Genomic DNA, 13,617 nt, shown 5'->3' with positions numbered 1-13,617 from the left:
CTTCTTGTTAGTGACTTCTAACATTCCCCTCCCCACTCTGTTGTTTTTTGTACTGTGAATGAACAGGGAGCTCAGTGTTTTTACAGAGCTATCCTTTAAGATCTAGGGATCTCCTTCCTGAATTACACTAGCCAGTCCAGATGCTACCATCCATCCCATATGTGGAAGAAAGGAACAATCCTAACTCTCACAGCAACTTTCAATCCCATCTGTTATCCTACTACCCAGCTAGTAAGAGCAACAGGTCTTTCTACAGTCTTTACTGTCCCAAATAATTAAATATTGCCAGCAATTGTCATTAACTCACCAGTCACCTGCTTTCCAGATCAGCAGCCCAGGTTCTATAGAACTCCACTGGCACCTCCTTCAGAACACATTTATTTCTAGTCTACATTTCTTATCATTTGAGCAGATACTCTGCTCTAAAGGACTTTCCCTTACCATTAACAGCTCAGATTGTTTAAAAGTTTCTGGTGAAGAAGTTTGCCAACTTCCTTTTGCAAATTTAACAGAGTGTTTTGCCCACTTACTGACTTCTTCAGCAAACTCCAAAAGATCTGCAAGGCAGACCTTCACTTTGCCAAAAACATTCTTCTCGCTTATTTACTTACTCCTCCATTTCGTCCTTTGCTGCTTCTGCCCTTTTCCCCAACAGACTTAACTAGCCTGCACTTCCCTGAAATTCACTACAGTAGCAAAGCAACATCTCTCACTTGTATCCACAAGTAGCACAAGTCACACTCACTTCAGATCTCACTTGTAGCACAAGCTCACACTTTCTCAACACACCAATGCTCAGTCCTTACAACTGGCAAAACAATGGAGAGAAACAGACTCACACACCTGCACTGGCTATACCAAACTTTGTGAAAGGCATCAGTGCTGAGGCTGTGGCTTCCTACAGTAGGCACACTGACAGCTAAATGTATGTACTACATGGGAAAACTTAGCTGTGATCTCACATCACCTTCCAACCCTGAGGAGACAGAAAGCAGCATTTCACATGTATTATTGTGATGTTCTCAGGCTTAGTAGTAAGGACTTGGCATGATCTAGACAAGCCACTTTGTATTAATATAGAGAAGTGCAGTCTCTTCCTCCTTTAGCAAACAAATGCAAGATTCTGAAACCTTAACACTTAGCTTGGCAAAAGAAATGGTTTTGCTAGATGTACCAATGAGAAGTCAGTAACAGTACCACAATGCTTGCCATTCCCTTCTGCTTCTTTATGATGAATATGGAAATAAATTGTGAACAAAAGCATCTACAACTATTTGACATATATTTACAACTATTTGACATATATTAGCACACAAATAGAAGCTATCATGGAATCCTGTTGAACGGGAGCTCTGAACTTTTAGCATAAACATCAAAAGCCTCATTGGGCTCCAAACTCTGCAAAAGAGAGCCTGGCAGCTCCCACACCTTGCAAAACCTGGACAGCAGTCACTGAGTCATCCAGCCCTACCGATCAAGAGTCTCCAAAGTAGTAGCCTGGGCACCTCTGACACCTCAAACACTCCACACATTAGGGCTGTCCATGAACATCAGACCACAGTCCAAGGAGCCTTAGCCCAAGGTATTCCATACATAGGGGGAGCCTCAGAGCCATGGACTGAAAGAGGCTACAAAGATGACAGGAAAAGTTGTTAAAAACAGCTTACTTTGATGACAACTTGTTTGCATAAGAAAAAGCCACTGAGCACTGTAGCTTACACAAAATGTTGCTTTCAGCAAGTACATGTTTTCTGACTTAAAAGAAATATACATTCCACTAGAAATTCTGCAGCCTACATGACACTCAGATAGAAATTCTGTCTTGCTTACAGTCCCAAGGATTTAAATCAATGTCATACAACATAATGGACAAGCATACATCATGGTACTTCACACTGTTACTTCACCACAAGTACACCTTTTCAGACTAGCTTGCAACACTTAGTTTAAGTCCTGCAAAATAAACCCAAAACATTCACATCAGAAGCATCTGTTTGGAACATAAAGAATTATACCAGCATACACCACTCATACCCAAATTGCTTTAAAATATTTACTGTGTTAAACAGGGTTTGCACTTGTCCTTTTAATAACTTAGTGCCACGGTTCAATCTCAGCCAGCAGCTAAACACCACACAGACACTCGCTCACACTCTCCCCATGTCCCCCAGCCCAGTGGGATGGGGAGGAGAACTGAAAACCTGTAAAACTCACTGGCTGAGATAAGAACCATTTAGCAATTGAAATTAAAAAACAGTAATTAAAAAATAAACAGTAATAAAAAGGAAGATGACAAGAAAGTGAAATAAAACCCAAGACAGACAGGCGTTGTACAGTGCAGTTGCTCACCACCTGCTAACCAATGCTTGGAAAGTACCTCAAACAGCGATTCACCAGAGAGCTCCCCCCCAGTTTATATGCTGGACACGATGTCAGATGGCCAGTTTGGGTCAGCCATCCTGGCTGTGTCCCCTCACAGCTTCTTGTGCCCCTCTAGACTTCTTGCTAAAAAAATTCTTCACTGTGCTTAGCAACAACTAAAACATGGGTGTGTTATCAGTGTTACCCTCATTCTAAATACAAAATGCAACATTGCACCAGCAACTAGGAAGAAAATTAACTCTGTCCCTGATGAAACCAGGACACTTAGCACATCTACAAACAGCATTGCTTTGAAAGTCCCATTCTGTTGTTACCAAAAAGAAGACTTCACCAAAACACATTAATGCACATGGGGACTTGCCAGAAGATCACAGGATGAGCACACAGGGAACCCCTGCACCCACATCTTGTGCCAGACAGATAAAGCCACCATCAGCATGCTAGAATGTGTTTTCACTCTTACATACCCACCCATCCTCACAATGCTTATCTGTCTTCACTGGTGCTAGAATTCTTTTTCAGAGTAACATATGACAGGTAGCTAACTATGTAAGATCATGAAATTAACGCACTATCCATCAAAAACGATTAGTCAACAGCAGCACATCAGCACTTGCACAAGTGGGGAAAAGTCCCTTAAAGGAACTTAGGAAACTACTGTACAAGTCATTCACTCATTACAAGAAAATGCCTTAGTATGGTGCACTTCTTTCTTTCCCTTGTGATGTTTTTTGGTAGGATAAAGGCATTCTAAAATGAGTTCTTGCTTGCATGCCATTTGTCCTGCATAATTTTGAGTGGAAGGGAGAAAAAGCAGCACAAGCCTTTAAAATGCAACCTCCACATCACTTCAGGACAGAGTGAAGGACAGAAGAGAGGTTCATGAGCTATTATAAAAAGAAAAAAAGTAATGCCAGCACCTTGAGCTGGAAGACATAAACTCCCTAAGCTCCAATATGCAGATCTCTTCACCAAAACTCCTCCTTCTTCCCCACAGCCATACAGTCTATTCAGTCCTCTCTTGTTTTACTGCTAAGTTCCTTTCTATGCTTTCTATCATGTATCCACCCCACACCATGGAGAGCACCAGTCCCTCATGCACTTGCTCTTGTCACACACTAAGTATCTCTCTCATCATGGAGAGATTTTTCCTCATCTCCTCCTCATCCCGTTTCTGTCCTGCCTTGCACATCACACTGTCTTTCTTCCCCATGCACTGTCCCCCACTTTGTGCAGCACTAGCTCCTACAGGCACCATCTCTGCCCTTCCTTTGCACACTGTTACATACATTCTGTTCCCCCTGACCCTATGCACAGTACACTGACACTGCATCCTCTTTGCACAGCATCCTTTACCTCACTGTCCTTACTCCCAGTATCTGCTCTCCCATGCACCATCCCTATATCCCTACCCTCCATGACAGCACTCCCCGTGCACCATCCTTCCCCTCCAGACCCCTTACAGCACCCTCACACAACATCCATTGTCCCCCACCACTCTCTCCCCTGACCCCCAACACCCTCTCTCTGTATATCATCCCCTATTCTACTCATACCTTCTCCCCACATACTGTCCCTTGTCCCATCAGCACCCATATCCCCGACACTGTCCTCCCAGCACCCTCTCCCCCCACACTGTACCCACAGAACCCTCTCCCCCATACACTGTCCCCTGTCTTTCCCAGCACTGGTTCCCCACACACTGTCCCTCGTCCCTCAGCATCCTTTCCCTACATAGTCCCTATTCCCTCCAGCACCATCTCGGCACACACACCGTCCTTCCTCTCGCCCCAGCACAGTCTCCCCACACACTGTGCACTCAGCATCCCCTCAGCACCCGGTCTCCGCAGCAGCCCTGCCCCACACCGCCCCGCACACCGCGGCCCGGCGCACGTGCGCCCGCCCGGGCCCGGCGCCACTCACCGTCCAGCGACACGAACTGCCCCACGGCCGAGGAGCCGCCGCCGCTGTTCTCCACGAACTGCACCTCGGAAACGATGATGTTGTCCTCCAGCACCGAGCCGCAGCCCGTGCACACCGCGTCCCCGCGCGCCGCGTCCACCTCGATCTCCGAGCAGCCGCAGGCAGCGCACACCCGCCCGCCCGGCATCTTGCCCAGCGCCCGGGGCCGGGCCCCCGGCCGGCCCAACCGCCGCCTCCCCGCAGCTACCCACCGTCCGCCCGCCCGGCGCGGCGCGGCCCGGCCTCGGCGAAGGCCTCGTTCGCCGGGACCGGCACGGGGAGGAGCGCGGCGGTAGCCGCCCCCCGCTCTCGCGAGACTTCAGCCGCCGCTCCCCGCCCGCCCGTCACGGCCGGCGGCGGGGCGGAGCGCGGAGCCGCGTCCTCCTGCGCCGGCGCCGGCGTTGGTGTCCGGCCGCCCGGGGGAAGCACCTCGCCGGGGCTCGGCGCACACCAGCACCCCGGGCTCCCCTTCTGCGCCCCCAAATAAGCGACCGCGAGCCACGCCCGGCCCCCAGCGCTCCGAACGCGACCGTGCCGCGTCAGTGAACGCCGCAGCGGGGCCCAGAGGCCTGGAGCGGCCGAAGGCCGGGCGGGTTGCGGCCCGCAGAGCCCCGCGCCCCCCGCTTGGGGCCGGGCGGCCATTGCTGCCGCGGCTGGGCAGCGGTGCGAAGGCGCCGGTGTCCGTTTGGGCTGCTGCTGAGAGAACGTGCTGCCCGAGTCACATCCAGGGGGAAGCAGGGGTGGCCCTGGCGCTGCTTGTTGAGGCGCCCCGCACTCAGGAGGGGTATTCTGTTCGATTTCCTCCGTTGTGAGCTGCTGCGCAGCCGGCCGTGAGCCTCTGCCAGCACCAGGCAGTGCCCTTCGACATTTGCAGTTCCGCACATCTCAGCCCACAGTGTTTCAGGCTCAGTGATATGTGTTGTGTTTAAGGGCAGGGCATGAGGATTCCCCCAAAATTTTCAGAGAGATCATTCATTTCACCATAAGCTTCTTACCTAACCTTTCTGCTTATCGTTGCCCTTCCAATTTGAGTTTGATATATAAGAGCTAACAAATGAAGTTTGCACTGTGAATGAGCAATATGTTATTTTTGACACCCTGCAAAGCCTACAATGATTAAAAACCATGTAAAAACACAGTGTACAGTGAAAAACGTGAGCCTCGTTCTCTCATCTTTTAGTATGCCGATTCCTATGTGCCCTGGAAATAAGATTGAATTTCAAAAGTGCTACATATGTTGTGCTTAAAAAATTGATTCAGTCATCAATCAAATCTAATGAATCATTTTGTAATACGTAGATAAACGTATCCATTTCAAGTCTAGTGCTTTGTAACTCAGTTATTAGTTACTGAATCAAAGAACTTGTTTTTCATCCAAGTTCAGCACTCAGCCCTGGTGGTAAATTAGCATGGTGTGCTGCAGATGTGAAGGAAACAGCAGAATAGGTACAGTAGCTGGATGTTTGTATTCACTTCCATCTGTCAGCTTTCAAAATACACAAGACAGGTAAGGCAGAAACAGAAGCTCTCACTCTTTTTACAAACTCTGCTGTCTTCCACCAAGTAGCTCAGATACAGCCAAGTATCACATAAAGATCTCCATGAAGTGACCAGATACATGGTATAAAATGACCTGCTGCAGCACATTGGGGCACATAGTAAAGCTTTCTTTTTCCCTCCAAAAAGCTGAGCATCTCATAGACATGACATCATGTCTTTTACCTAAAAACTTGCAGGTTCTGGTCTTATGAAAAAGGAAAATAGCAACATCATAATGGAGACTGTGCCTCTTTATACACAGTCTGGCTTCTTTCTTACTGTCTTTTTTATTCTGTTCTCAGACATGTATTTATGAAAACATGAACTTTTGGTTTCTTCAGATTCCTTCTGCCTCTGGAGTTTATTTCCTTCCTGAAGTTCCTCCTGCAGCTTGTGAGCTCATGAGTGCCACGGCAGCCAAGCGTGATCTCACAAAATTATGCATTGTGGGGGTAATGTCAGGGGCAGATCCTATCCCCAATGGACAAATATTTTTAGCAATAACAACATGATTCAATAATTAATTTTCCTCTCTCAGCAAAGTCCCTTGAATATCAGAATATCTTAATTAAGACAACCTACACCAGCTCTTGTGTCACATGCCATGCCTCTGAGAGAGGCCAGCATGAACGTAACAAGTCCTACATCAAGCACTTTTGAAACACTTTTCCATTAAAAAGTTTCTTCTTAACTCACTTAGGTAGAGAGTAATGTCGTCCTGATCCACGAGGACTCAGGTTTTACATCTCTTCCGGAATGATTGTTGTTCTGGTTGGTTTAGGCATTATGAGCCTTTTCTCGGAGTCCCAAACAAGTTTGGAGTTGTTCACTTTGAATATGAGCAGCAGAGGGCCCTAGTGAGAGTATAACGTACAGCTGCTGTGCTTGAAAAAACCCCAAAAGCTCGTTTAATGTAAAACTGAATAAGGAAGTGTGGTCTAGCTTTTATCTTCTTACAGGCTGAGGTTAGTGCTGATGAAACAAAATAGTCCTTAAGACTGAAGTCCTTTGCCTCCTACTCATGAAAGCTTTCTTATACAATCCCCCTAAATATTTCAAACATTTCTGTACAATTGTTTTTTACCAGCCAAAATATAAGTCATTCTTCACCTCTGTAAGATCTTTTGTCTTTTCTGCTTGCAAGAGGGTTAACCCAAATCTTTTTGTGCAATAACATTCAGCCTGCTGAATTAATAACCCAGAACTCAGTTCACTTAGGCTAACAAAAATAACCTGTCAGTAAGTTGCCTGAAGCCTGAATCACAGTGAGAATTGATCAATTAAAAACCAGCATTGACAAAACCCTATTCCCTGCAATATTTTTCGCTTTTGGTTAGGGCAAGGAAAGAACCTGGTTTCCGTCTCACCTACGCTCGTATTTCATACTTCCTATTTTCACTCCTAAGGGTGATAGAAAGCACTGATCATGATCTTTGTTAGCCCAGAACAACCAGTTTCCTTCCTGCTGTGTCTCCAGGATCCCCCAGTATATCCCACCCATGGGTGTGTGAGTTTCACAATCAATTGTTGAGGTTTCAAAGTGAGGAACTGTTCTCATTTACTTGAAAATTTGATTTATGGGGGTTTTCTACTGCTCCTACAACAGTAAGAACAATGCAAGTGGGCTGTACAAATCCAGACTGGAGCGTGAGGGAATCCCACTCGGCCAATGCTGAACAGCACAGTAGGGAATATACTACAGCAAGCTGATGACACATTACCCCACTTCCACAAGAGAAGGATCCTATGCTACAAACATAATTACTTGAAGCGGGTGTTTAAGTATCATGTGACATAAAAGCCAGAGACTCCCTGGCTTTTTGGTCATAGCTCAACCTTCTGGGCACGGAGCCTCCCAACACACCAGCCCACGTGGGAAATATTTTCAGTTAGAGGCACAAAGTTTAATCCCTGGATTTTATCAGCTGCTGTGTTCACCCATAGTGCTCTGGTATTTCAGCTGGGATTGCTCCCTTTAAAATCAGGCCTAAGTGTGTTGACAAAGTCCCTCAAGAAGAGTGAATGAAGGCCTCATCTGGAGTCCTATGTTCAGTTCTGGGCTCCCCAGCTCAAACTGCTGGAGAGAGTCCAGCACAGGGCCACCAATTTGATCAAGGGACTGGTGCATCTTTCTTATGAGGAAAGGCTGCAGGACCTGGGGCTGTTTAGTCTGGAGAAGACTGAGGGGGGATCTCATTAACAGTTAAATATCTAAATGGTGGGTGTCAGGAGGTTGGGGCAGCACTTTTTTTCTGTTTTATCTAGTGACAGGACAGGGGGTAATGGAAAGAAGCTGGAACACAAAAAACTCCATTTAAACATAAGGAAAAACTATTTGACTGTTGAGGTGAGGGAGCCCTGGCCCAGGCTGCCCAGGGAGGGTGTGGAGGCTCCGTCTCTGGGGGTCTTCAAACCCACCTGGACACATTCCTGGGTGACGTGATCTAGGTGGGACCTGCTTTAGCATGGACACTGGACTGGATGATCTCTAAAGGTCCCTTCCAACCCTCACCACTCTATGATGATTCTATGAAAACACAAGCACAGGAAGATTTCTTTCAGTTTGGACTGTCCAAGATAAACTATAAATAAACTATGCAAATGGATTCTTTTCAGGTGAAGTCATAAGCATATTAAACAGAGGGGGAAACAAAGGATTTCGAAACGAATTAACCTTATAAGGTGATATCAAGTGAATACTGGTTTTTTTTTTGGCCTGTGTCAGTCCAAATGCGTTTGACGACACCAGTGATGAACACGAGGGGGCAGGCAAGGAAAATGAAATCGTCGAGGAGCTGCAAGGCTCCCGCAGGTTACGCTCATTTGCTGTCTGTTTGCTTTTATGTTTTGGAGGGGTTTCGGTCTGCGTCTTTTCTGATTATTTCCTGATCTTGTTTTCGTGACGTTCATCAAGAAATGGTAATTAAAGAAGCTTTGGGGAAAATATTTCCGAGACGAGAAGTTTTTAGTATTTATTATATCATGTGGTAAACCAGCTTTGCAAAGGGCTGGACTTATCCCTGTGCAATCACATCGCTGCTGTTCAGAGACAGGACTTTGCAGCTGAGCCATCATCCCATAGTAAGTGACAGAGATCCCGCAGCTTTCCCAGTTACCTTCCCTGGATCGTACCTGGTACAGTTCTTAGCACAGGAGGGCAGCAGGAGGCACAAACACTGTGGCTTAGAGAATCCACCAAGAAATTGGCCAAGTCCAAGGGTATTGAGTCCAAAGGTCCAGAAGCCCCCAGCAGCATCAGCAGATTGCTGGAAGCTGTGAGCAATATTGCTGCCCTGCTGTTTGGTTGTGCCCCTGCCAGCACACTGTTTGAAGATACACAGCTGATCAGAGAGTGCTTTTAAGAAGGATGTAAGGAGGGTAAAAATAGATATACCCTCCTACTGTTTAGCAATCTGTGGGTTAACTGTTTCTTTAGCTGAAGGCTCATGCTCACTAGCAGGCTTTTTAATCTGTTTAATCCATTTTCTTAATCTCTGTATGCTTTCAAGAGCCACAAGATCCGGTGATTAGTAGTTGAATAGCAAGTGAAAAGGTTTCAAAATGGCCTAAACATTTCAGTCCTAATCCTGACTTCTTGTGCTGTAAGGAGTGGTGAATAGTTGCTCCCATGTCAGTCGGGATTTTTGACACCTGTTTTCCAGCTTGTCTCGATCAGGATTACTTCACAAGAGCCATGCTTCCTCCAGATAAGTAGTGCAATGCTAATTGGCCACAGTCTGAACCTAAATTAATCAGTTTGGGGCAATCATTTGACAGGAAACCATTTTTAAGGAAGCATTGGTTATATTCTGCACTGAATAACTAAAGGCCTCTGTCACCTGGGGATGTAAGCACAGGCAAATATCCCTGTGAAAACACAACCCTGCTTGTCTGCAGCTCTTGTATTCTGAGATTTGTTCCTTTAAACATTAGAGAATTCATCACTCACCATTAGAGAACCATTCCTGTCAGATAATTGCCTACTTAAGGAACTGTGTATCTAGAACTGAAATGAGGAAATGCCTGGTTTTAAGGGCCATTTTGGTGGGCACACTTGATGAGGGGATACTTTGGTGCAATGTATTTTCTATGGAGACTAAAAATGAGGCTTTTTCTAGATGTGTAAGGGATGTTACACTGGATGGATCTGCTCACTCAAATGCAGAAGAGAACTGCACATCTTACTGATTGTTTCCATTTTTTCCCAAATTTGGAATTGCAAGCCAGAAGTTCAGACCAGCAAGTAGGAAGCTGTAGAAGCACATCAAAAAGTAAATCAAAAGGGAATCTCCTTTGAAAAAGTAGTTGCACAACAGTGGATTAACTGCTTAGCATCGAGGTAAAGCCAATGCAGTTAAAAGTAATGCTATAAATCACATCTGTGAAGTGCTTGAGAGAGTGATGGCCATTTACAAATTATACCTAACAAGTCAGAAATAGGATTAGGAGAAAAGATACCCTCTTAAACAGCAGTTTGATAGCTACATGAAAGCAGGATGTTAAAAATCCTGCTGTCACCAAGTGGTATTAATAGTCCAAACCCTCTTTATTGGCATTTCATAGGCAGAAGTCTGCCATAATCAGAATGACTGTGCTAGCATCAAAGAAGAAGATGCCAGTCAAGTTTTACTTAAGACCATGAAATGCCTGTGTGTCAACATAGAGTCAAAAGTGTGTGTTTGTGTATGATAATGTCACAAGTCCTTTGGCCATCAAGGACCCCCTTCAGACTGAAGCCTGTGAGATGAGAGAACTTTGTTGCAGCTACACGGGAGCCTCTGCCTTTACCAGCAGGGATGAGAGGCTGGAAGCAGGGTAAGGAACACAGTGTCCTCCTTCACACAGCCCGTTAGCATCAGGAAAAGCCATGATGAAGCAAGCAGCTTGGATAAGTGTGAGCTGGCCTGTGGGTGAAGCAGGTTCCCTCCTGTTTGGGTCATAAAAGCACTGGCACACGCTACCCAGGGAGCTTGTGGAGTCTCCTGCTCTGGAGGTTTTCAACATGTTCACCTGGACGTGTTCCTGTGTGACCTGAATTAGGTGACCCTGCTTTGGCAGGGGGGTTGGGCTGTATGATCTCTAAAGGTCCCTTCCTACCCCCACCATTCTATGATTCTGTGAAAAGACATCAAAGAATTATCCTTTCAATGAGCTGTGTGTCACTGTCTGGTTTTCTACAGAGAGAATCCCGATACCTCGAATATGCCAAAGTTAAACCATGCTAAAGAAATAGTGAATCCTACAAGTTGTTTTCCACTATCTAAAGCTATGAGCAAGTTAATTAAAAAACAGCACTAGACTTTAGGGAAGCGACAGTACAATCCTTTCCTGTTGCTGGAGAATTTTCAAGGAGTTGGCAGATTTCCTAGTTTGAATTAGTTGAATAAATGAGATGACTAACATTTTTCAGAGGGCAGCCATAAAAAAAATGCTTGGAGTAAATCAAACTATTTCTGGAGTAAATCAAACTGTTTCATACCAACAATTTGAGTTAGCTTAAAGTGAGAAAGAACGGAAAAGAAAGGAAAAGAAAGGAAAAGAAAGGAAAAGAAAGGAAAAGAAAGGAAAAGAAAGGAAAAGAAAGGAAAAGAAAGGAAAAGAAAGGAAAAGAAAGGAAAAGAAAGGAAAAGAAAGGAAATCACTTTAAGAAAGTAACTATTTTCATTAAATGGGAAAGTATCAAGAGGGAAAAAATTGCAACAGTTTTCAGAACAAGACATCTATAATCAGTTTAGGTGTCAGTGAGTGCATCAATTTTTAATGTCTTTTTCAAAAATCATTTCAGAGGAAAAACTTAGTGCCATGCCAACCACATCTTTCCATCTCCACTGTCACCCAAAGGCAGGAAATCTCCTTTAGTCCTCCAGATACAAAACAGATTCCCTCCACAAAGAAGTAAATCTTCCCAGTTCTTCACAAAAAGAAGGTCAGAGTAGTAAAGCAAAGGAGGAATGTTGTATCCATGGCTGTGACAATCTCTGCTTTACCCATAAAGGGTCAGGATCATCTCTGTCTTCCACGTTGTACAGTGCAGTCTCTCAGATGGGAACTGGGAGCTACAGCACTGATGGTCTGAGTGAGGGACTGGTCTGGAAATTACAACTACTCCAGGAGGAACAGTTGGTTCACATCTCTCAGCTCTGATTAAAGGTGCTGCAGATTCACTGTACCACCTGTCACCATTTTTTAGTTCTTCTTCCCCATCTTAAGAGATAAACAAGTGGGGAGCAGGGGGAGGGTAGTAAATGAGAATTGGTAATCTGATATAACAATATGCCAGTAAGATCTGGAGCCTTTGACTTGCCCTGCCATTGTCTGTGCTTCAATCAGTCAGCTCACACCAAGATTATAAAAAATCCTGACCCAGGAGTTTACAGGATGAAGCCCAAATTGAACAGAACAGTCAGCAGATGATGCATTCCACCGAACAATGAGGTCTTCAGCCCCCTTTTCAGCCAGTTTTCACTACATGAATTATGTTTGTATCATATTGCTGAGAATGACACAAAAGCATTATTTTTGAGATGAGTACAGGAGACAACAATGTTGTCAATAATGCCTGTTGTTAATAGAGTGTATCTATTAGTAGCAGCATGAGAAGCATTTCAGAAAGATCTGAGCATGTTCAACACCCATAGGCATGGAGTATTTCTGAAAGTGTTAAGCTTTACTACATGATTTCCTTTGGAAATTAAAGCAGAAGAGGATGTTCCTGCATGATATTTTACATGCATATAGCCTCTACTGAAAGGTGCTTAATGTATCACAGAATCTTAAGGGTTGGAAGGGACCTCGAAAGATCATCCCAGTCCAACTCCCCTGCCAGAGCAGCACCACCTAGAATGGATCACATAGGAACTCGTCCAGCTGGGTTTGGAATGTCTCCAGAGAAGGAGTCTCAACACCCCATCTGGATATGATGTGAGTAGAAAGGATGTCAAAAAAAGAGTAAAATTATAGTGTTGGCTTTTCTAACAAATATCCTGTTTTCCCTTCATAGTCTATTTCATGCTAAACAGTAAGACTAGAACTTTCTTCCTAATAAAGACTTGAGTTATTACTGTGACTTCTCACTCGTGCTACAGAAATACTATCCAGATGACCAAAGATTTTGTAATCAAGCAAGCTGCAACAAATATCCAGCTGAAACAGCAATTTAGCGGGCTCAGAGCAAAACCCAAACTATTTTTGTGGCACATAAGGCTATGTGAAGAGCCTTTCCCAATATACACTGTGACTAATAATCATCAGCCCATACAACAACGTACAACAACGACATTTGAGCCACTCCCTTTGTGGCACTCACCTTTCATTTGCAATCATCATGTCTGCTAAAAGCAGGATGAGAAATTGCAGTTAAAAAGTGAGATTTTTATCAGCTTTCCCCAGACAGAACCAGGTGTGGAAAAATGAGAAAAAGGAAACTTCCTCTCATAGTTTAAGGGATAAATGAGCAACTCATGAACATTCTAATTTCATAAGTGCATGTATCCTGCTCACAAGTATTCCTTTGAATAACAGGATTGAAAGGTTGTGGTGATTTAGTTTTGGTTGGGTTTAGTTAGGATTTTGGGCTTTTTTTCCCAAAGAGTAAATCCCACAATTACAGTTTACAAATCAGTTTAAAAAAAGTGTTGTCCACATATAGAGCTTGAGCTGGGAAATCACAAGGAAAATGTGCTTTTTCCACCCCAGAAATAAAATCCTAACCAGCTGAAAAGAACTGTTTTACAC

The 13,617-nt window shown here is 44.7% G+C and overlaps 1 protein-coding gene across 1 annotated transcript in view; it reads right to left on the bottom strand.

Annotated features, from left to right (window-relative positions):
- Positions 1-4,597, bottom strand: part of BRF1 (BRF1 RNA polymerase III transcription initiation factor subunit) — a 173,814-nt gene extending 169,217 nt beyond the window's left edge. Inside the window, exon 1 of the mRNA XM_061998945.1 lies at positions 4,306-4,597. Within this exon, the coding sequence (XP_061854929.1) occupies positions 4,306-4,492 (187 nt within the window). The 5' untranslated portion in view covers positions 4,493-4,597. The remainder of the gene's footprint in view (positions 1-4,305) is intronic.
- Positions 4,598-13,617: the final 9,020 nt, after the last annotated feature.

The sequence above is a fragment of the Colius striatus genome, chromosome 6 (assembly GCF_028858725.1).
Source record: "Colius striatus isolate bColStr4 chromosome 6, bColStr4.1.hap1, whole genome shotgun sequence".
Classification (NCBI taxonomy): domain Eukaryota; kingdom Metazoa; phylum Chordata; class Aves; order Coliiformes; family Coliidae; genus Colius; species Colius striatus.
Note: the sequence above shows the minus strand (reverse complement) of the source record. Positions and strands in the feature narration are given on the sequence as shown.